This window comes from Eriocheir sinensis, chromosome 6, assembly GCF_024679095.1.
Source record: "Eriocheir sinensis breed Jianghai 21 chromosome 6, ASM2467909v1, whole genome shotgun sequence".
Lineage (NCBI taxonomy): Eukaryota > Metazoa > Arthropoda > Malacostraca > Decapoda > Varunidae > Eriocheir > Eriocheir sinensis.
Genome location: NC_066514.1, coordinates 4734009 through 4757725, shown reverse-complemented (window position 1 = coordinate 4757725; position 23717 = coordinate 4734009). Strand labels below are relative to the sequence as shown.

Here is a 23717-nt window from a genome sequence, read left to right as displayed (position 1 = left end):
ATTGATAGAAGGAAATGCACCTTTATTGTGGTGTATCGACCTCCGGATACAAGAGCAGAGGTCTTTAATGATGATTTTCGTACATTTTTGGAGTCTGTGGATATGGTGAGTGCAAATGTGTTCATCTGTGGTGACTTTAATCTATGGATTGATGATCCTGAAAATTCTTCTGCCATGGCCTTCATTGAGATGATGGACAGTCTCAACCTGATTAATAAAGTGAATGAGATGACTTCTTTAGGGGGTCATGTGCTAGACTTGGTTTTCAGCGATATAGACGGTGATCTAGTGCAAGGGGTGTGTGTTGATGAAATATGTTGTATATCCCCGGTGCATAAATTGGTAACCTTTGAAATTTCATACGTGAGGGAAGCAGTGCAGAGAAAAAAGGGGTCTTTTCCGTTTGGCGTACAGCGCTAAAAGTAATTTTAATATAGATTTTTCTATGTATTTTTGTCCGTAGAATCAGAATATCACATTATTTTTTTGGAGAAATTAACAGTTTTTGAGTTATTTGCCTTAAAGTTATTTTCTTCCTATCTATTACTGAAGGAATTCAAACTTTAAAAAGTCGTAATATTCAGTATTATATACAATTTATGGATCTTTTCCGTTTGCAAACCTTCAGCAGTCATGGAAACGCTTTGAAAATCCAATTCAAGGACTTTTTTTTTACTCTTGAAAATATGGGATAATGTTTACGAAAGCGCGTCGCCTCTGGTGCTGGCCGCGGCGAGGCTGCAGCGGGTGTTGCAAGAAATACCTCCTCGCTGAAATAAGTCACATATACATGAGGGGGGGGTCCAGGGAGGGGCGTAGCCCCCCCTGGTTATTAGGGGGGGTCGAGGGGGGCGCAGCCCCCCCGTTAGTAGGTCGTAAAGTTCGGTTGGAGTAGTTTAAATATGCTCCCCGACCCTAAGCCCTCTGCGAGCTATTTTGAGGCTGCGGCGGCTGCAGCGTAAAGGAAAATAACTTAAAAACTGTTCGTTTCTCCATAAAACGGTTGTCATATTCGGATTCTACGGACAAAAATACATAAGAAAATCTATATTAAAATTAATTTTAGCGCTGTACGCCAAACGGAAAAGATCCGAAAAAAGATTACGTTCAGATTGCGAAAGAATTTTCAACCATAAATATTGATTAACTCTGTAATACAGGAAATTACTATTAACTGTCGTGAAATCTGTGAACATGGCTCGGTGTTACGTGTAAATTGTGCTACCTGCCTGGTTAAGCTATGTAATGGTTTAGCTAAAGATGAGTATAACAGCCTCTGTCCTCTGATTGAAAAGGAGATAGTGGAGAGAGATCATGCACCTTGGTTTAATGCGGAAATACTGAGGGCAAAAAGAGAGAAGAAGAAAAAAGAAAGACTGTGGCGTAGGCAAAAAACAGATGAGGCAAGAAGAGCATACAGGAGGCGAGAAACCAAGAAAATCGGCTTGTGATAAAACGGAAAAGGGAATACTATCGGAATAAGGTTGTGGAGGCAGGGCCTAACATGAATAAATCTTAACCCAGTTAGCCAGTGGGTACCTCTTTGGCCGACTGGTAAAGGAGTGGCTTTCCCGTTACGCTGGTCGCGGGTTCGATCCCCGGACCCCGGCGCCGGCAAAAGCTTTCCTTGTCTGGATTAATTTCTCGTGTGTTTCGTTACACGCAGAGACCGTGTGGGAGTGTAGTAAAGAGAAAATTGTGGCATTTCAACACAGTACAGAACAGTATAGACTCTATGAGCCCAGGGTCAACCTGGAACTGGGTTTGAGAGCATTTGAGAAGAGTGCCCCGCGGCTCTATAATGAGTCACCCGGGGACGTTAAGAACAGTGACAGTCTGGCAGTGTTGAAGAAAGCGCTGAAGACTCACTTGTTCACTAAATCCTACGACTTAACAAATATGAGGATTGAGGACAAGTTGAGGTGCTAATATTACTGTTATAATGTTAGCGGCCCTGTGGAGCGCTGGCGGACCGGGGCCCCGAGATTTGATTTTCTCTTCTCTGTTCTTTGGAAACACACGATCAATTAATCAAGCCAAGGAGAGGGTGTTCCCCGGCTGCCTGGGACGTGACGGGAGAGCCAAAGAGGTAGAGTTATTAACACATGCAGCCGTGAACACTTTTTGAAGAGGCGCTGTGGGATTACTTGTGTGGGGAGAGGAAGGAAGGTGAGGCCAAAAGGGTGCTGTGTGTGTCTTCCTCATAGGTAAGGGGGCTTCGTGGTGCAGTGGTTAGCACACTCAGCTCACAACCGAGAGAGCCTGGCTTCGTGGTGCAGTGGTTAGCACACTCAGCTCACAACCGAGAGAGCCTGGCTTCGTGGTGCAGTGGTTAGCACACTCAGCTCACAACCGAGAGCCTGGCTTCGATTCCCGGGCGGAGTGGACAAATTTGGGCGGCCTTTCCGATACCCTACGCCCCTGTCCACCCAGCAGTGAATGGGTACCAGGTATTGATCGGGGGTTGTGTCCCGTCTCCTGGGGTCTGTTCCCTTCTATAATTCCTAGGAGTTCTTATAATTCCTGGGAGCTCCTATAATTACTGGGATATGCAAGTATTTTGATAAGTTGGGAGACACCACCAAGCCTGTGCTCTGCCATGCCATGTTATCTTAAGCCCAAATAGCCCTATCTTGACTTAGTGAATGGGCACGAACTCGGCGCTAAATTATTTGGACTCCCATATTTAAAGAAGTACGGGTTCAATTTTCCTCAAGTTTTGACAGTAGGTAGACATACATATGAACTATATAGTATCCAAAATTTAGCCCTCTGTGTGCAGCATTTTTTGAGCTATGGCCGAAAAACTGGGATCAATAATGCAACGCTATCTAGTTACCAGTGAAATTTGCCATTTGCATTTCTCTTCATTGAATTGTAGCAGACACTTTTTGTTCCATTCCTGTAGCTTAGTGAGTTCTGACTGCAGGAAATCCATAGTCAAGGGGTTAATGGTCTCTCTATGGGAGAAAAATGAGAAAAAATCACCCCTCACACAAACCATTTCATTATATATATCAAAACATTTGTGATCAGATTATGTATCATCTATTTTGGGGGTTTATATCAGGGCACAAATTTGGCCCGTCGCTGCTACACGGTAAAGCCACAAATTTGGCCCGTCGCTGCTACCGGGTTATGGGCAGGATAAGGTAAACCTGTAAACCAGCAACATATCCCCTATTAAGTTGCCGGGCCCAACAGTACTGGACCAGTGATTGTTGTCAGGCTGTGTTTTGAGAATACTGTAGAGTACCTTTGGTTCCTATCATGCTTTTTTTTTTTTTTTTTTTTTTTTTTTTCATGCCGGCCCATATAGGCTAGGCTTTCTTGAGGGGCCTGCTGGATGGTAGTCGGGCCCCTCCTGTCATGGCGCAGGCAAGTGTTTTATAGTGCCGCCAGCTTTTGTTGGCTCATGTTGCTCCCGGAGCTCGTTCTTGATTCACTTGGATGGTTTCTTCTAGAGTCTGGGTTGATGGGTGGTCTTCAGGACAGCATGTGGGTAGTCTTAAGCTTGATTTGTTGCTAGCTTTAACCCGTCCGCTGCGATTGGCACTTATTTCGCCTTCACTGGTAGCCTCTGGTAACATTATAGTCCCAGGTCTTTCTCTGCCTCTCTGGTGGATAGTGGAGTGTTTCCCATGTGTTGGCGGTGTGCTGGATATCCCCTCCCAAGGTGCAGGACTTTACATTTTTCTTCATTGAATTGTAGCAGCCACTTTTTGATCCATTCCTGTAGCTTGGTGATGTCTTCTTGTTAGAAATCCGCAGCCAAGGGGGTAAATTTATTAGTTTTCTATTTATTTATTATGTATTAATTTTCGGGCATTTTCATTAGGTGAAAAAATGTCAAAAAAATAATAATGAGCTAAGCACATAAGAAAATGAGTTGTGACCACCTCAAATATACATGATTACTGTTCATCAGTACTTTTCAATACCTACAGTAAATAATTTTGTTCCTCCATTAAGTTTTGATAACTGGTGGTTTTCTCTAAAGGTCTGGTTCACGTGCATTGCTATCCTGGATCCTTTCTTTGAGCTTAATAGGAAAAAAATGTGTCGTAGTTATAGGTTTTGACATAGACTCCGTATCCTTGACTTGTGTCGGAGGGCTTTGCCGCAGCAGCTCGCTGGATAGGCGGCAACACTCGTGCATAGTCAGTTAGTAGCGAACACCCAGTGCTTCAAGTAAGTAGTACCCCGCGCTACACTCCCTTGCTGTCGCTGATATTGCTTTATTGTTTCTTGCTTCTAATTCAGCGGTTCTTAACCCGGGGGTCGTGATGTCCTTGGAATGAGGTGAGTTGTTTTGAGGAATATTGGATTCTATTCATATGGTGTAAGGTTTTCTGCATGTTATACCGTATCTACAACTTCTGTAATTAATTATAAGTGGGAAGAGTTTTACAATCTGTGATAACTTGCTAATAAGGCAATGAAGTAGTCAAGACAAATACAAATTCTAAACTATTATTTTACATTTAGGAATACTAAGCTATTATTCTGCATTTAGGAAACTAGTAGGCTATTATGCATTTAGGAATACTAAACTATTATTTTGCATTTAGGAATACTAAGCTATTATTCTGCATTTAGGAAACTAGTAGGCTATTATGCATTTAGGAATACTAAACTATTATTTTGCATTTAGGAATACTAGCTACTCGCTGAAAGAGAGATGGAGATGTAATATATTATTCATTTTTATATATATGTACTTATTTTTTATATACTAATAGTTTTTAACAGCACCTTACAGGCTCATTCTCATAGCACCATAAAAGTTTATCCTTGTATCTTAATATTTGTGTAATATCATTGAGGTATATTCATATTGGTTACAATTCCGTACGGGTTATAAAACACAGTACACATATTTTACTACATTTTGCTATACTCCGGAGTTAAACCAATGTTTCCTGATGCAATGTTAACCTGGCAGCAGCGATGGGCCAAATTTGTGGCTTTACCGTGTAGCAGCGACTGGGCAGATTTGTGGCTTTACCATGTAGCAGCGACCGGCCAAATTTGTGGCTTTACTGTGTAGCAGTGACAGGCCAAATTTGTGGCTTTACCATGTAGCAGCGACGGGCCAAATTTGTGGCTTTACCGTGTAGCAGTGACCGGCCAAATTTGTGGCTTTACCATGTAGCAGCGACGGGATAAATTTGTGCCATGAAATAAACCCCCAAAAATAGATGATGCATATTCTGATCACAAATGCTTTGATATATATTATGAAATGGTTTGTGTGAGTGATGATTTTTTCTCATTTTTCTTGCTTAGAGGGACCATTAAGAAACATGATCCCCGCTGCTACCGGGTTAATAAAAAGACATCTGTTATTAGGTACATAGATATGTATATATCTTTTATTACAATGAAAAGTACGCATTACACGTGTCAGGGCAAGAAAATGATCCTTGATTTTCTCATATATGATTATCATTTCAGATTTCTAAGATATATTATCCTGTTCCTTGATGTTTATGCCTTCATATTGTGCTTAGTGTTTGTGAAGATTATAAGACTTCATTACTTCCTATTGTGAAACCAAATTGTCGAGTCCGTTTGGGCGGAGGCTCCCGAGGGTCCATTTCTCCCCTCTGCTCTGCCACACAGTCCCAACACCTATCTCTTCCTCTCATATGTTACCTTTACCTTACATATGAGAGGAAGAGATAGGTGTTGGGACTGTGTGGCAGAGCAGAGGGGAGGAAAGGACCCGCGGGAGCCTACGCCCAGACAGACTTGACAGTTTGGTTTCACTGTAGTGTTGTCTCCAGTGTTGAAAGATTTGAATTTGTTTCAGGATAGCCGGCGTGTGGGATGGGTGGAAGGTCCAACATTGCCTCTCTCGTGTTCAAGCCGCCTGGCGCTCCCGTCTCATCACTGGGTGAGTTGAGAAGTAGTTCTTATATACTCTGTTGTGCAGCAATGGCTGACTATCCACAGATTTCTTAACCTGTCTGCTGCGATTGGAACGAATTTGGCCTTCACTGGTAACATATATTCTCATGTCTTTCTCTGCCTCTGTGGTGGATAATGGAGTGTTTCCCATGTGGTATTAGTATGCTGGATATCCCCTCCCAAGGTGCATGACTTTACATTTTTCTTCATTGAATTATAGCAGCCACTTTTTGATCCATTCCTGTAGCTTGGTGATGTCTTCTTGTAGGAAATCGCAGTCAAGAGGTTAACAAGAATTGAATTGAATTGAATACTAAACTATTATTTTGCATTTAGGAAACTAATAGGCTATTATGCATTTAGGAATACTTAACTATTATTTTGCATTTAGGAATACTAAGCTATTATTTTGCATTTAGGAAACTAGTAGGCTATTATGCATTTAGGAATACTAAGCTATTATTTTGCATTTAGGAAACTAGTAGGCTATTATGCATTTAGGAATACTAAACTATTATTTTGCATTTAGGAATACTAGCTACTCGCTGAAAGAGAGATGGAGATGTGATATATTATTCATTTTTATATATATGTACTTATTTTTTATATACTAATAGTTCTAAACAGCACCTTACAGGCTCATTCTCATAGCACCATAAAAGTTTATCCTTGTATCTTAATATTTGTGTAATATCATTGAGGTATATTCATCTCGGTTACAATTTCGTACAGGTTATAAAACACAGTACACATATTTTACTACATTTTGCTATAACTCTGGAGTCAAACCAATGTTTCCTGATGCAATGTTAACCCAGCAGCAGCGACAGGCCAAATTTGTGGCTTTACCGTGTAGCAGCGACGGGCCAAATTTGTGGCTTTACCGTGTAGCAGCGATGGGCCAAATTTGTGCCATGAAATAACCCCCCAAAAAGAGATGATACATAATCTGATCACAAATGTTTTGATATATAGGGGAGAGCCGGTATGATTCGGACAGTGGGATGGTCCGGCCATAGCACTTATTGTAAAGTGTATGGGACTGACTGCCGCGAGATTTTGTGTGAATGTGCAAAACTTTGTTGCCTTGGCCCACAAAGGGACAACCACGCCCTCAGAGTTGTCATTTTTGATGCAAGTCCTATTTTATGTTTTTTTGCATCTCGTATGTAATATTTCAGGGTGTACCGTAAGCTCTCACTTCAAAAACGTGCCAATTAGTGATATGTAAATTATTTTGGTGACGCAGCGATGCACGGCGAAGGTGTTGCCGTAAAACACGATCACCACCGAGGCTCTCGTGCTGGAAAAGGAGTGTGACAATACATTTGTTTTTTATGGAGTCGTGATGATTCGGACGGTTGATTTTTTCATGATTTTTATTAAATTTATATCAATTTAAACATTATAGGTGTTGCAACGGTTATAAAAAGGTTAATTGGGTGGATTTATATTCAGATATTATGCTTGTGAGAAGAGAAGGAAGACATAATACCAAAATTTTTGAGATATTTCTTGTGGTTCTCCTTTTATCATTTTCCCCTCCAAATATTGAGAGGATACTTTTGTTCTTATACAAATGTTTTGTAGAAGATATAATCTTGTTTATTAGCCAATCAAGCTTAAGTTATATTAATATTATGGCGAGTATTATGAGTGTCCGTTCCATCCCACCTCCCTGGCCGAACCATCACCACGGGTGGGAATGGTTCGGACGATTTAGAAACTTGTCTTTCATCACTTACATCTGAAAACTGGAAATAGCTACGAGTGTCATATTAGCAGCCTAAAGAGCCAAATGATGGGGGAACATTTTGAGATCAACAAAATTACACTACTTCTTAAACTTCTTTTTTTAAAAATATTTTTCTAAAAAGTGTCCGAATCCTACCGGCTCTCCCCTATTATGAAATGGTTTGTGTGAGTGATGATTTTTTCTCATTTTTCTCGCTTAGAGGGACCATTAAGAAACATGATCCCCGCTGCTACTGGGTTAATAAAAAGACATCTGTTATTAGGTACATAGATATATATATATATATTTTTTTTTATTGCAATGAAAATACGTATTACAAATGTCAGGGCAAGAAAATGATCGTTGATTTTCTCATATATGATTATCTTTTCATATTTCTAAGATATATTATCCTGTTCCTTGATGTTTATGCCTTCATATTGTGCTTAGTGTTTGTGAAGATTATAAGACTTCATTACTTCCTATTGTGAAACCAAATTGTTGAGTCCGTTTGGGCGGAGGCTCCCGAGGGTCCATTTCTCCCCTCTGCTCTGCCACACAGTCCCAACACCTATCTCTTCCTCTCATATGTTACCTTTACCTTACATATGAGAGGAAGAGATAGGTGTTGGGACTGTGTGGCAGAGCAGAGGGGAGGAAAGGACCCGCGGGAGCCTACGCCCAGACAGACTTGACAGTTTGGTTTCACTGTAGTGTTGTCTCCAGTGTTGAAAGATTTGAATTTGTTTCAGGATAGCCGGCGTGTGGGATGGGTGGAAGGTCCAACATTGCCTCTCTCGTGTTCAAGCCGCCTGGCGCTCCCGTCTCATCACTGGGTGAGTTGAGAAGTAGTTCTTATATACTCTGTTGTGCAGCAATGGCTGACTATCCACAGATTTCTTAACCTGTCTGCTGTGATTGGAACGAATTTGGCCTTCACTGGTAACATATATTCTCATGTCTTTCTCTGCCTCTGTGGTGGATAATGGAGTGTTTCCCATGTGGTATTAGTATGCTGGATATCCCCTCCCAAGGTGCATGACTTTACATTTTTCTTCATTGAATTATAGCAGCCACTTTTTGATCCATTCCTGTAGCTTGGTGATGTCGTCTTGTAGGAAGTCGCAGTTAAGAGGTTAACTAGCCTTGAAGTGCGTGGGCCGAGCTGGCTCACTCCACATATGCCTTGTCTACTACATTTATTTATATGTTTCTGCATTGCATCATGTAAGTGGATGAAGCCCTTTTTTCCTGATAGACGGGGTCTTCGTGGTGCAGTGGTAAGCACACTCGGCTCACAAACGAGAGAGCCCGGGTTTGATTCCCGGGCGGAGTGGAAAAATTTGGGCGGCTGTTCCGATACCCTACGCCCCTGTTCACCCAGCAGTGAATGGGTACCAGGTATTAATTGGGGGTTGTGTCCCGTCTCCTGGGGTCTGTTCCCTTCTCCTATAATTCCTTCTCCTTCTGTCTCTCCAGCATATGACCACAGATGTTGCACCGACTAAACAAAACTTTCCAACTTTTCCTGATAGATTTTGATTTGTTTTTAAAAGATTTTGATTTGTTTTCAATGTGTGCCGTCTGTTTCCCTAAGAAATCATAAAAAAAACTTTGTTATGGGGTAAAAACAAAACTAGTCACTGGAGATAAACAAATATTAGATTATGTAATTTAACCCGGTAGCAGCGACGGACCAAATTTGTGCCATGATAATGACCCCAAAAATAGATGATGCATAAACAGATCACAAATACTCTGATACATACTATTATGAAATGGTTTGCATGAGTGATGATTTTTTCTCATTTTTCTCGCTTAGAGGGACCTTTAAGAAACATGGTTCCCGCAGCTACTGGGTTAAAACATCAAAAACTATAAAAAAGTAGTATCTTGAAAAAAAAGTGGAGGATTAGCCAAAAAATTTCAATCTCCTTTTTGTTAAGATTCTATTTATGCAGCTTTCACTCCCTTGTTTCCTACTGAACCCGGCAGCAGCGACGGGCCAAATTTGTGGGTTTACCGTGTGCCTGTGATGGGCCAAATTTTTGCCATGATATAAACCTCCCAAAATAAATGATGTATAAACTGATCACAAATGCTTTGATATATGTTATGAAATGGTTTGCTTGAGCGATGATTTTTTTCTCATTAACCCATCTGCTGCGATTCGTACGGATTTGGCCTTCACTGGTAGCCTGGTAACATATACTCCCAGGTCTTTCTCTGCCTCTGTGATGGATAGTGGAGTGTTTCCCATGTGGTATTGGTGTGCTGGATATCCTCTCCCAAGGTGCAGGACTTTACAATTTTCCTCATTGAATTGTAGCAGCCACTTGTTGTTCCATTCCTGTAGCTTGGTGATGTCTTCTTGTGGGAAATCCGCGGTGAAGGGGTTAATTCGCTTAGAGGGGCCTTTAAGAAACCTGATCTCCTCAGCTACCGAGTTAACCAACTGCTCTTGTTGTCACATACGTCTTCTATCTACCTTCACACCTCAAGACAGGAACAATGTAAAGATGAAAAGGGTAAAACTCCATGTTTCACCAACCTCCTTCCAGTGTTTTACAGAACTGTCTAATATGAAAGTAAAGGTAGCCATTCACTTGAGGTTCATGCCTACACCATGAGGCTTCGTGGTGCAGTGGTTAGCACACTCGGCTCACAACCGAGAGAGCCCGGGTTCAATTCCCGGGCGGAGTGGAAAAATTTGGGTGGCTTTTCCGATACCCTACGCCCCTGTCCACCCAGCAGTGAATGGGTACCAGGTATTAATCGGGGGTTGTGTCCCATCTCCTGGGATCTGTTCCCTTCTCCTATAATTCCTTCCCCTTCTGTCTCTCTCCGGCATATGACCACAGATGTTGCGCCGACTAAACGAAACTTTGTATGTGTTGTTGAATGCTGTGCAGCAACTAATAGCCTCTGGAAAGTTAAAGAAACATCAAAATTTTGCTGTATAAAGTTTATGAGTGCAGTCTATTACATTGTATTTTGGCAGCAAGGGGGGTGGGGGTCAGGTCCGGTTAGGTTAGGTAAGATACAGCGACGGGCCAAATTTGTGGCTTTACCGTGTAACAGCGACGGGCCAAATTTGTGCCATGATATAACCCCCCCCAAAATAGATGTACATAATCTGATCACAAATTCTTTTTTGTAGGAGCAGCGAGTAGCAGGCTTTTTTTTATTATTGTTTCCTTTTTTTGTGCCCTTGAGCTGCCTCCTTTGTTGTAAAAAACAAAAATGTATGTTTGAGACCCAGCCCAGCGTTGTCAAATTATTGTACTATGACGATTGGATTTGTCATTTTTATGCTCCAAGACGGTCGTAACCACACAAACAACGATAGAAAATTAGAGTTAGCATTAAAACTGTTATTCATTGATGTTGGTTTGTTCTTTTGCTTTAGTTATCGGTCAGAGACTAAGGGCCGTTTTCACAGTCATTTTGTTTGTTTTGATAGTTACCAATGGCGGCGATCGACGCTATAGTATTTCCACGTTAAACTGGCCGATGGGGTAGTGGCGGCTGCGGGGTTAGCCTAGCCCCGCACCTTGCCACACACTCAACACCTCTCGCTTCCTCTGCAGCCGCCACTACCCCATAGGCCAGTTTCATGTGGAAAACTTTAGCATCGACCGGCGCCATTGGTAACAATCAAAACAAACAAAACGACTGTGAAAGCGACCCTAAGAAAACTCAATGCCATGATTCAATTATTTGGCAACAATGACCCAGCCTCACCTCAGGTCACTCCAATTGTTGTGGTTCCCTACCCCCAAAATTGCCAGTGATCACTAGCTACTTTAAGTTGTCTGCTGCGATTGGCACGGATTTGGCGGTCACTAGTAGCCTGTTAACACATATTCCCAGGTCTTTTTCTACCTCTGTGGTTGACGGTGGAGTGTCTCCCATGTGTTTTGATATGCTGAATATCCCCTCCCAAGGTGCATGACTTTTACATTTTGCTTCATCTAATTGTAGCAGCCACTTTTTGCTCCATTCCTGTAGCTTGGTGATGTCTGCTTGTAGGAAGTTCGCAGTCAACGGGTTAACTAGAACTTGGTCAGAGCCTGTTGAAGCGATGAGGACTCACACACTCAAAAATCTCTCACGTGATAAATCATGATGCACTGTCCTATATTCTACAAGACATTGATCCCAAGTGTTTATGGTAACATTTTTCAGGTGCATTGGTGAGAAACACTCTACCATCCAGGTATTACAAGCTAAATACTCGCAGCTAAGCTTACACCATTCTTGCATTTTTTCTACTCTCCTGCCGCACGTATAGCTAGAACCATTTTTCCAATAGTTTCCACGAAGACTAATGTTTAATCTGGCAAGTACCGGACGGAATCTAGTCAGTAGAACTCGTGGTAAAGAGATATTTAACCCTAGATTACTACTGTTGTCTGCAATCCTGGCATGGGGGGTTAATTTGTGTCGTGGAAGAAAATCTGTTAGACATAAGGTGCTGTACGGCCGTGACATTTTAGTTAGCATTCTGCCCTTGGTGCGTGAGGTACGTTTGTGTTTTTCCCGTGCTTAACCCAGTACCAGCGACGGGCCAAATTTGTGGCTTTACCGTGTACCAGCGACGGGCCAAATTTTTCACATGATATAAACCCCCCCAAAAAATACAGGCTGTACAGGTTAATGAATACCACTTAAATTTGAGTACATTAACACCTAATAGTGAGTGGTGGAGGGTGTTGGTAAAGGCCAGTGTCCTGCAGTACTACGGGTGATGTTGGCCACATATGAGGTGATTCGCACACACAGTGATCATGCACGTCAACCCAGCCACCAGTGTTCAGTCCAGTACCGTGGTGTGCAGGTGTGTCGCTGAGGAGTCAGGAAGTGCACAAGTAGCTACGGCTTCTTACTGTGCAAATAAGTGGTCAGTATGAGTGAAAGGGGAAAAGTTGGGGTTCTGTAAGCACACTCCAATTAACCTACGTTATAATGAGTTGGCACAACAAAACTTTGCTTAGTGAACAGCTTCTCAGCGATATAATTGTTTGTTAAGGGGGCTTGCCTGTACCTTGATGGAACATGTGACCTAACACATCTCCCACACACCAGGAAGGACTACTGGCCATGAGTGTAGCGTTGAGGAAGACTTGCTGCCCCCTCGCCCTCAAGGCTGGTCTGCAGCCTGAGTGGCCAGGAGCAGCGGAGCAGACTGTCACTGGTGTGAGGACCAAGGCCTGATCAGAAGGACCACCACCACCGTGCTGCTGCCTTCTCCAGCCATAAAGGAAGGGAAAGGTTGAGTGTCAGGACTGTAGGACAATTTGATAGGGGAGAGGAAGTTCATCAGACACAGCCTTGCACACACTGGTTCAGGAAACCATGAGAGCCAGGAGTGTGAGAAAAGCCTCCCTGGGAAGGGTGACTTTGACTAAGACACTCACTCATTCTGCTGAAAGAAATCATGATTGTGCAGTTTGTGGGGAAAGTTTCAGCAAGAAGGGTAAACTCAAGACACACATTCTTACACACACTGCTGAAAAAAATCATGAATGTGAAGTTTGTGAGAAAAGATTTAATCGGAAGAGTAACCTCAATGCACACATCCTTACACACACTGGTGAGAGAAATCATGAATGTGAAGTTTGTGGGAAAAGATTTAATCGGAAGAGTCACCTCAACAGACACATCCTTACACACACTGGTGAAAGAAATCATGAATGTGAAGTCTGTGGGAAAAGATTTAATCGGAAGGGTCACCTCAACACACACATCCTTACACACACTGGTGAAAGAAATCATGAATGTGAAGTTTGTGGGAAAAGATTTAATCGGAAGGGTCACCTCAACACGCACATCGTTACACACACTGGTGAGGGAAATCATGAATGTGAAGTTTGTGGGAAAAGATTTAATCGGAAGAGTCACCTCAACACACACATCCTTACACACACTGGTGAGAGAAATCATGAATGTGAAGTTTGTGGGAAAAGATTTAATCTGAAGGGTACCCTCAACACACACATCGTTACACACACTGGTGAGAGAAATCATGAATGTGAAGTTTGTGGGAAAAGATTTAATCGGAAGTGTGACCTCAACACACACATCCTTACACACACTGGTGAAAGAAATCATGAATGTGAAGTCTGTGGGAAAAGATTTAATCGGAAGGGTAACCTCAACGTACACATCATTACACACACTGGTGAGAGAAATCATGAATGTGAAGTTTGTGGGAAAAGATTCTGTTTAAAGTCATACCTGAAGAAACATAGCATAAGACACACTGGTCACAAAGGGTTCAAATGTGATGCTTGTGGAAAGCGTTTCATGACCAGATGTGAGATTACCAGACATGTGAAGATTCACCTCTGAGGTGTTGTGTTGTGCTGCTTTATGTGGGAGAGAGTAGGCAGTGCAGGGCAGCATTGACTAGCATGAAGGACAGAAAATATAGCCCAGATGGGGAATCAAGGCAGGTTGTGTGTGTGTGTGTGTGTGTGTGTGTGTGTGTGTGTGTGTGTGTATTTACTTATTTGTATTGACCTGTTTATCGTCTACCGGACCCAGGCTAAGCTGTAATAGTCCCGTCTCCATATCTACATTCCTTTGTCTTTCCATCATTTGTTGGGCACTGTACGCCTCCACCACCTCTTCCCACAAGCTGTTCCATGTGTTAATGAGATAGCCTGCCCCCCTCATATGTCAGTAAATGTGATGAGATAACCTACACCCCTTGTATGTCAGTAAATGTGATCAATGAGGTAACTTGCACCCCTTGTATGTCAGTAAATATACCTGTCTATGTAGTGCCTGTAGGCAAAGTGGTCTGTGACAAATGACAAATATGTTGAAATATCAGGACTAGAGTTATGTTAATGAGATGTGATGGATGGATCCTTTTTTTGCCTCTTAGTGTATGAGTTTCATGTATCAAGGAACTATACATTTGTAACTCCTTCACTTTCTCTCCCTCATAACCCGTCCGCTGCGATTGGCACGGATTTGGCTTTTACTGGTAACGTGATAACATATACTCCCATGTCCTTCTCTGCTTCTGTGGTGGATAGTGGAGTGTTTCCCATGTGGTATTGGTGTGCTGGATATCCCCTCCCAAGCTGCAGGACTTTAAAATTTTTCTTCATTGAATTGTAGCAGCCACTTTTTGTTCCATTCCTGTAGCTTGGTGAGGTCTGACAAGGAAATCCGCAGTCAAGGGGTTAAGAAGATGAGAGAGTTTTAAGGTTTCTACCCCTTTGTTCCAGGGTTTATTCCCCTAAGTTAAGCCTTCATTAAATATTTAGTAGAGGTTTGCATCATTTCTTCTGGATGCTAACATTTTTCACCTGTACGGAATTTTATTATGTTGACAAAGTTCTAGTTATTTCTCTATGAAGTGGCAGAAATACACAGCTGCTGGGAAGCATTCCATTGTTACAGTCACAGCTTCATGTACAAAAAATATTAGTATTTCCACAGATAAATACCCAACTCCCTTGAAAAGCAACAAAGGTTAGATTAGGTTAGGTAAGACTAGGTTAGATTAGGCTAGATAAGGTAAGGTTAGATTAGGTTAGATAAGTAAGAGTTCAACAGATATTAACTCAAATTACCTAACCTCACTTACCTCATCATCTAACCAAACCTTTTATAATACAAGGTTTATGAATATGAAACTGTACACTATAAACAAGCTAAATTCATATATAGCTGATTTAGGAAATAAAAGTAGTTATGCTTCAGTACACTGTGTGGTATCATTTGCCAAGTCATCTTCCCATTTACACCTGTCACTCTCCTGCACCTGTGTATTGGTTTAACCCGGTGGTAGCAGCGGGGATCATGTTTCTTAACCCGTCCACTGCGATTGGCACGGATTTGGCTTTCACTGCATGTAGCCTGGTAACTATACTCCATGTCTTTCTCTGCCTCTGTGGTGGATAGTGGAGTGTTTCCCATGTGGTATTGGTGTGCTGGATACCCTTCCAAGGTGCAGGACTTTACATTTCTCTTCATTGAATTGTAGCAGACACTTTTTGTTCCATTCCTGTAGCTTAGTGAGTTCTGACTGCAGGAAATCCGTAGTCAAGGTGTTAATTGTCCCTCTAAGTGAGAAAAATGAGAAAAAATCACCCCTCACACAAATGATTTCATAATATATATCAAAGCATTTGTGATCAGTTTATGTATCATCTATTTTTGGGGTTTATATCATGGCACAAATTTGGCCCGTCGCTGCTACACGGTAAAGCCACAAATTTGGCCCATCGCTGCTACACGGTAAAGCCACAAATTTGGCCCATCGCTGCTACACGGTAAAGCCACAAATTTGGCCCGTCGCTGCTACACGGTAAAGCCACAAATTTGGCCCGTCGCTGCTACACGGTAAAGCCACAAATTTGGCCTGTCGCTGCTACTGGGTTAATCAAGGCCAGCCCTTCCTAGGTGCTCACTACAATCATTGCGCAGGGCCTCTGATCACTGGGGGGCCTAAGGATGTGCATAAAAGAATAGAGAAAGAAAATCAGGGCGGTGCTTTCATTATTCCCCCATGATAAAAAGCTCTGTAAACAATATTAAACAAATTTAAGCAAAAAATATATATTCATTTACTTTACATTGCTTAGGACAGGGATCTAATTTGTAGGGTGAGTACATAGGAAAAAAAAAGTGAACAAGAGGCTAAATATGTTTTCATTTGAGAGGAGATGTCTAAGGGGGGATATGAGTGAGTAGTGAGTCGCCGCGCGGGTCGGAGGTGCTGCGCCTTGCTCGCGAAAACGCTGAATCGACATGGCTGGCCGAGCCAAGAACTCGGTGGAGCTCTGTTACGTTTGTGCGGATCCCACAGGCAATAAGTGGATAGGGTGCTGTCTGTGCCCTAAGTGGTGTCATGTGAAGTGTGCTCATCTGTCTGGAATTAAGTCGGAAAATATATCTAAAGTAAATTGGATTTGCGACCCATGTCTTCATAAAGCATCTCTAGCTACCAAAATTGTGGGAAAAATGGAAGAATTCAAGCTGGAATTATCTAAGGAAATATCAGAAGTGAAACAAGAAGTTGAGTCACAAGCGGTCAGCGTGAAGGAGGAGCTGGGGGAGGTGGCGCAGGATGTGGCGGACGTTTTGCAACGGGCTGAACATGTGGAGTCAGCAGATGCAACTTGGGCTGAGGTCACCAAACGTAAGAGGAAAGTTAAGAAGAATTTACTTGTTGTCAAGGCCTCTGAACAAGATAAAAAGGCTACAGAGTTGAAAAGTGAAGTTTCTGAAGCATTACATGGCATTCAGATTACTGATTCAAGATTCACTATTGGAGGTAATATTATAATGAACTTTGATGATGAGGAATGAGGCAGCCCAAAAATTGCAATCTGTGGAGAAAGTCAGTACTAAAAGTGTGGGAAAACTGAGGCCAAAGATCATGATTTGTAATGTGCACAAGGAGGAGACTGGGGATAAGATAATTGAGACACTGCTTAAAAGAAATGAGTTCCTACACTCGATTCCACAAGTTGAGGAGAAAATTGAGAATTTTTTTAGTAAGCCTGCTGCTGGTGGCACAGCACATTATATCCTGAAATGTGATCCAATGGTTAGAGAGCTAATCTACAAGCACCATGATAGAACAAAACTTGAATGGGTGGTGTATACTGTGAGAGACAGATACCATGCAATAATATGTTATCATTGTCAGAGATTTGGTCATATTGAGTCCAAATGCACTGCCAAGGCCAATGGTGAGAACCCAGTATGTTATAAATGTGCAGGAGAGCATAAAGCGAAAGACTGCCCCGGAACTTCGAGCAAATGTATAAATTGTGTGAGGTACAAGAAGTCTGAAGTTAATCACTCGGCGAATAACCAGTGTTGTGTAGTTTTTCAGACTGAAATTGAGAGAATTCGTAACATAACACATCATGGCTACTAATTCCTCAGATACAAAGATTAAATGTGGTCTGCTAAATGTTCAGTCTGTGGGAAACAAAACTCTAGATATCCGTGATCTCATCAAAGAAAAGGATCTTGACATTTTAGCGGTAACTGAAACATGGCTAAATGACTACGACGTCGCCAAGATTCGTGAGATGACGCCATGCAGTAACTCGTACCTTTCTACATGTTCCGAGGGAGACAAGAAGGGGTGGTGGTGTTGGGATCTTTCTTTCGAATTCTTTTAAGAAGATTCGGAGAAAAGCATCAGAAAGGTGGGATACCTTTGAATTAGTGCAAGTCATCTGTGAAATTGATAGAAGGAAATGCACCTTTATTGTGGTGTATCGACCTCCGGATACAAGAGCAGAGGTCTTTATTGATGATTTTCGCACATTTTTGGAGTCTGTGGATATGGTGAGTGCAAATGTGTTCATCTGTGGTGACTTTAATCTATGGATTGATGATCCTGAAAATTCTTCTGCCATGGCCTTCATTGAGATGATGGACAGTCTCAACCTGATTAATAAAGTGAATGAGATGACTTCTTTAGGGGGTCATGTGCTAGACTTGGTTTTCAGCGATATAGACGGTGATCTAGTGCAAGGGGTGTGTGTTGATGAAATATGTTGTATATCCCCGGTGCATAAATTGGTAACCTTTGAAATTTCATACGTGAGGGAAGCAGTGCAGAGAAAAAAGATCACGTTCAGATTGCGAAAGAATTTTCAACCATAAATATTGATTAACTCTGTAATACAGGAAATTACTATTAACTGTCGTGAAATCTGTGAACATGGCTCGGTGTTACGTGTAAATTGTGCTACCTGCCTGGTTAAGCTATGTAATGGTTTAGCTAAAGATGAGTATAACAGCCTCTGTCCTCTGATTGAAAAGGAGATAGTGGAGAGAGATCATGCACCTTGGTTTAATGCGGAAATACTGAGGGCAAAAAGAGAGAAGAAGAAAAAAGAAAGACTGTGGCGTAGGCAAAAAACAGATGAGGCAAGAAGAGCATACAGGAGGCGAGAAAGCAAGAAAATCGGCTTGTGATAAAACGGAAAAGGGAATACTATCGGAATAAGGTTGTGGAGGCAGGGCCTAACATGAATAAATCCTAACCCACTTAGCCAGTGGGTACCTCTTTGGCCGACTGGTAAAGGAGTGGCTTTCCCGTTACGCTGGTCGCGGGTTCGATCCCCGGCGCCGGCAAAAGCTTTCCTTGTCTGGATTAATTTCTCGTGTGTTTCGTTACACGCAGAGGCCGTGTGGGAGTGTAGTAAAGAGAAAATTGTGGCATTTCAACACAGTACAGAACAGTATAGACTCTATGAGCCCAGGGTCAACCTGGAACTGGGTTTGAGAGCATTTGAGAAGAGTGCCCCGCGGCTCTATAATGAGTCACCCGGGGACGTTAAGAACAGTGACAGTCTGGCAGTGTTGAAGAAAGCGCTGAAGACTCACTTGTTCACTAAATCCTACGACTTAACAAATATGAGGATTGAGGACAAGTTGAGGTGCTAATATTACTGTTATAATGTTAGCGGCCCTGTGGAGCGCTGGCGGACCGGGGCCTGAAAGCTCATCAACGGTAAACGGTATGATAGAGCTGTATAAAATGTTTTCAGATTGCGATAACTTAGACGTGGATACTTTCTTTACACTAGAGGAGGGCAACTCTAGATGGTCTGAGTCCCGCAGCAAAGTGTGCCAGATGTGTGACGCCTGGCTGGGAGAAACCTCGAGCCTCCTGTGACATCAAGATCAAGACCAAGATCAGGCCCCGAGATTTGATTTTCTCTTCTCTGTTCTTTGGAAACACACGATCAATTAATCAAGCCAAGGAGAGGGTGTTCCCCGGCTGCCTGGGACGTGACGGGAGAGCCAAAGAGGTAGAGTTATTAACACATGCAGCCGTGAACACTTTTTGAAGAGGCGCTGTGGGATTACTTGTGTGGGGAGAGGAAGGAAGGTGAGGCCAAAAGGGTGCTGTGTGTGTCTTCCTCATAGGTAAGGGGCTTCGTGGTGCAGTGGTTAGCACACTCAGCTCACAACCGAGAGAGCCTGGCTTCGTGGTGCAGTGGTTAGCACTCTCTGCTCACAACCGAGAGAGCCTGGCTTCGTGGTGCAGTGGTTAGCACACTCAGCTCACAACCGAGAGAGCCTGGCTTCGTGGTGCAGTGGTTAGCACACTCAGCTCACAGCCGAGAGAGCCTGGCTTCGTGGTGCAGTGGTTAGCACACTCAGCTCACAACCGAGAGAGCCTGGCTTCGTGGTGCAGTGGTTAGCACACTCAGCTCACAACCGAGAGAGCCTGGCTTCGTGGTGCAGTGGTTAGCACACTCAGCTCACAACCGAGAGAGCCTGGCTTCGTGGTGCAGTGGTTAGCACACTCAGCTCACAACCGAGAGAGCCTGGCTTCGTGGTGCAGTGGTTAGCACACTCAGCTCACAACCGAGAGAGCCTGGCTTCGTGGTGCAGTGGTTAGCACACTCAGCTCACAACCGAGAGAGCCCGGGTTCGATTCCCGGGCGGAGTGGACAAATTTGGGCGGCCTTTCCGATACCCTACGCCCCTGTCCACCCAGCAGTGAATGGGTACCAGGTATTGATCGAGGGTTGTGTCCCGTCTCCTGGGATCTGACTATAATTCCTGGGAGCTCCTATAATTCCTGGGATCCTATAATTCCTTCCCCTTCTGTCTCTCTCCGGCATATGACCACAGATGTTGCGCCGACTAAACCAAACTTTCCTTTTCTCAGGGGTAACAATGGATAACACTCACTAGTTTGGTTAGGGCTTAATTAAGGTGTGGAATGGTGGAGTTTGTGTTACCCCGTGTGGGTGGGTGCTACCTACTTATTTCCCTGTGTGCGTGTTAGTTTAACCCGGTAGCAGCGGGGATCATGTTTCTTAATGGTCCCCCCAAACGAGAAAAATTAGAAAAAATCACCTCTCACACAAACCATTTCAAAATGTATATCAAAGCATTTGTGATCAGATTATGTATCATTTATATTGGGTGGTTTATGAATAGGCATGAACTCGGCGCAAATTTGTTTGGACTCCCATATCTCAAAAAGTACTGGTTCAATCTTCCTCAGGTTTTGACAGTAGGTAGACATACATATGAACTATATAGTATCCAAAATTTAGCCCTCTGTGTGTAGCATTTTTTGAGTTATGGCCAAAAAACGGGGATCAATAATAAGTAAGCGAAGAATTATTAATATGCAAGTATTTTGATAAGTTGGGAGACACCACCAAGCCTGTCCTCTGCCTTGCCTTGTTATCTTAAGCCCAAATAGCCCTATCTTAACTTAGTGAATAGTAAGGAACTCGGCGCAAAAACTTTTGGACTGCCATATCTCAAAAAGTACTGGTTCAATCTTCTTCAGGTTTTGACAGTAGGTAGACATACATATGAACTATATTTACTATATTTACTAAATTAAGCCGTCTGTGTGCATCTTTTTTTTATTTATGGCCGAAAAATGGGGCTCAATAATAAGTAAGCGAAAAATTATTAATATTCAATAATTTTGTTAAGTTGGGAGACACCACCAAGCCTGTGCTCTGCCATGCCACGTTATCTTGCCCAAATAGCCCTATTTTGACTTAGTGAATAGTAACGAACTCGGCGCACGAACTCAGTGCAAAAAAGTTTGGACTCCCATATCTCAAAAAGGACTGGTTCAATTTTCCTCAAGTTTTGACAGTAGGTAGACATACATATGAACTATGTAGTATCCAAAATTTAGCCCTCTGTGTGCAGCATTTTTTGAGTTATGGCCGAAAAACTGGGATCAATAATGCGGCGCTATCTAGTTACCAGTGAAATTTGCCATGTCTGTAGTAGTAGTAACGGTTATAGTAGTAGAAGTGGTTGGTTTTCTTTCTCATTGTTTTGCTTTCTTTCTTTATTTCCTTCCCTCTTTCTTCCTTTATTTTTCATTCATCACTCTTTCTCTCCTTTCCTATTTGATGATTTTTATTTTTTTATTTTTTTATTTTTTTATTTTTTACAGCAAAGGATACAGCACAAGGGCACAAAAAAAGGAAACAATAAAAAAGCCTGCTACTCGATGTATAGGATATGTTAAGGGTTATAGGATATGTTAAGGATATATGTTATATGATGTGTTAACCGAACAGCAGCGAGGATGATGTTTCTTAATGGTCCCTCCAAGCGAGAAAACTGAGAAAAAATCATCAGTCACACAAACCATTTCATAATATATATCAAAGCATTTGTGATCAGATTATGTATCATCTATTTTTGGGGGTTTATATCAGGGCACAAATTTGGCCTGTTGCTGCTACACGGTAAAGCCACAAATTTGGCCCATCACTGCTTCATGGTAAAGCCTCAAATTTGGCCCGTCGCTGCTACACGGTAAAGCCATAAATTTGGCCCATCACTGCTTCATGGTAAAGCCTCAAATTTGGCCCATCGCTGCTACACGGTAAAGCCACAAATTTGGCCCGTCGCTGCTGCACGGTAAAGCCACAAATTTGGCCCGTCGCTGCTACCGGGTTATGGGCAGGATAAGGTAAACCTGTAAACCAGCAACATATCCCCTATTAAGTTTCCGGGCCCAACAGTACTGGACCAGTGATTGTTGTCAGGCTGTGTTTTGAGAATACTGTAGAGTACATTTGGTTCCTATCTTTTTTTTTGTTTTTTTTTTTTTTTTTTATGCCGGCCATATAGGCTAGGCTTTCTTGAGGGGCCTGCTGGATGGTAGTCGGGCCCCTCCTGTCATGGCGCAGGCAAGTGTTTTATAGTGCCGCCAGGTTTTGTTGGCTCATGTTGCTCCCGGAGCTCGTTCTTGATTCACTTGGATGGTTTCTTCTATAGTCTGGGTTGACGGGTGGTCTTCAGGACAGCATGTGGGTAGTCTTAAGCTTGATTTGGTGCTAGCTTTAACCCATCCGCTGCGATTGGCACTGATTTCGCCTTCACTGGTAGCCTGGTAACATTATAGTCCCAGGTCTTTCTCTGCCTCTGTGTTGGATAGTGGAGTTTTTCCCACGTGTTATTGGTGTGCTGGATATCCCCTCCCAAGCCAGTTTTTGATCCATTCCTGTAGCTTGGTGATGTCTTCTTGTTAGAAATCTGCAGCCAAGGAGTTAAATTCATTAGTTTTCTATTTATTTATTATGTATTTATTTTTGGGCATTTTCATTAGGTGAAAAAATTTACAAAAAATAATAAGGTAAATCTTAAGAATCACCACTCCATCCCCTCCACCACCCCAGCCCCCCCAATCCCCCAAGACAAGCCTGGGAAACTGTGGGGAACCGGGGTATTGGGGGGGGGAGCCCATATCACTGAAAAATGGCCTTCCAAAATTTCCCTAGAAAAATCCCTAAATCAGGAAAAATTCCCTAGTCTCGAAAGTAAGGAAAATCCCTACCGTATACTCACATGCGTGGGCTAATCGCTAACCACCCCAAAACAGCCCTGAGCCATGACTCAAGGTCATCCGGGACTCGGGCTGAACAGGCCCGGGCTATACCCGGCCCTCAGCATGGCAGCCGTTGGGCTGCGTGTTCTAAAAAAAAAAATAACCACGCGTGGTGGACCTGGTCTCACATGCGTGGGCTAGTCGCTAACCAAGCATACCATCGCTAACCAAGCGTACCATCGCTAACCAAGCGTACCATCGCTAACCAAGCATACCAACTCTAACCAAGCGTACCGTTGCTAACCAAGTGTACCGTCGCTAACCAAACGTTTGTAGAAAAGAAAATATATGAAGACCTAGTGATGCTTCATACGGTAGGTAATGAATGCGAGCTATTTTGCGGCGGCGGCGTTAGCTCGATTAATCCCTTTAGGGAGCTGTGGTTTTGGTGGTCGTTAGCTCGATTAATCCCTGTAGGGAACAGTGGTTTTGGTGGTGGACGGCCAAATCACTGAAAAATGGGCTTTCAAAATGTCCCTACAAAAATCCCCAAAATCGGGAAAAATCCCTAGTCTCTAAAGAAAGGAAATTCCCTTACGTATACTCTTGTAATCTATTCCTATATAATGTAGCAGCCGCCGCAGCGGGTCTGTTGACGAGTGAAGGGCGTGTAATTGGATGGTCAGCGTAGTTGAACCCCCACCCCACCACCCCAATCGTAGTCGAGCAACTCTTGGGAAATGTCAT

At 42.8% G+C, this 23717-nt stretch overlaps 3 protein-coding genes across 54 annotated transcripts in view; 2 read left to right on the top strand and 1 right to left on the bottom strand.

The window, feature by feature from the left end:
• Positions 1-23717, top strand: part of LOC126989075 (zinc finger protein 257-like) — a 73666-nt gene that overhangs the window by 5134 nt on the left and 44815 nt on the right. Inside the window, exon 2 of one of the 3 annotated variants that reach the window (XM_050847653.1) lies at positions 14819-15164. The gene's annotated coding sequence lies outside the window, so the exon portion shown is untranslated. Of the gene's footprint in view, positions 1-14818; positions 15718-23717 lie in introns of all 3 variants that reach the window. The other 2 variants (XM_050847665.1, XM_050847657.1) reach the window with 2 other exon arrangements.
• Positions 1721-23717, top strand: part of LOC126989091 (uncharacterized) — a 149870-nt gene continuing 127873 nt past the window's right edge. For 7 of the 47 annotated variants that reach the window (XR_007742990.1, XR_007742996.1, XM_050847747.1 and 4 more), the window contains exons 1-3: positions 1730-2089; positions 5816-5899; positions 8401-8484. Coding sequence is in view for 44 of the 47 variants with exons in the window: in XM_050847747.1 (XP_050703704.1) it covers positions 1943-2089; positions 5816-5899; positions 8401-8484 (315 nt within the window). In the remaining 3 variants the exon portion in view is untranslated. Of the gene's footprint in view, positions 2090-4282; positions 4303-5815; positions 5900-8400; positions 8485-12736; positions 12885-23717 lie in introns of those variants that run through there. The other 40 variants (XR_007742959.1, XM_050847718.1, XM_050847726.1 and 37 more) reach the window with 23 other exon arrangements.
• Positions 12971-23717, bottom strand: part of LOC126989024 (uncharacterized) — a 114846-nt gene continuing 104099 nt past the window's right edge. For all 4 annotated transcript variants that reach the window (XM_050847598.1, XM_050847558.1, XM_050847566.1 and 1 more), the window contains one exon: positions 12971-13300. In XM_050847598.1, coding sequence (XP_050703555.1) covers positions 12971-13300 — 330 coding nt within the window. The remainder of the gene's footprint in view (positions 13301-23717) is intronic.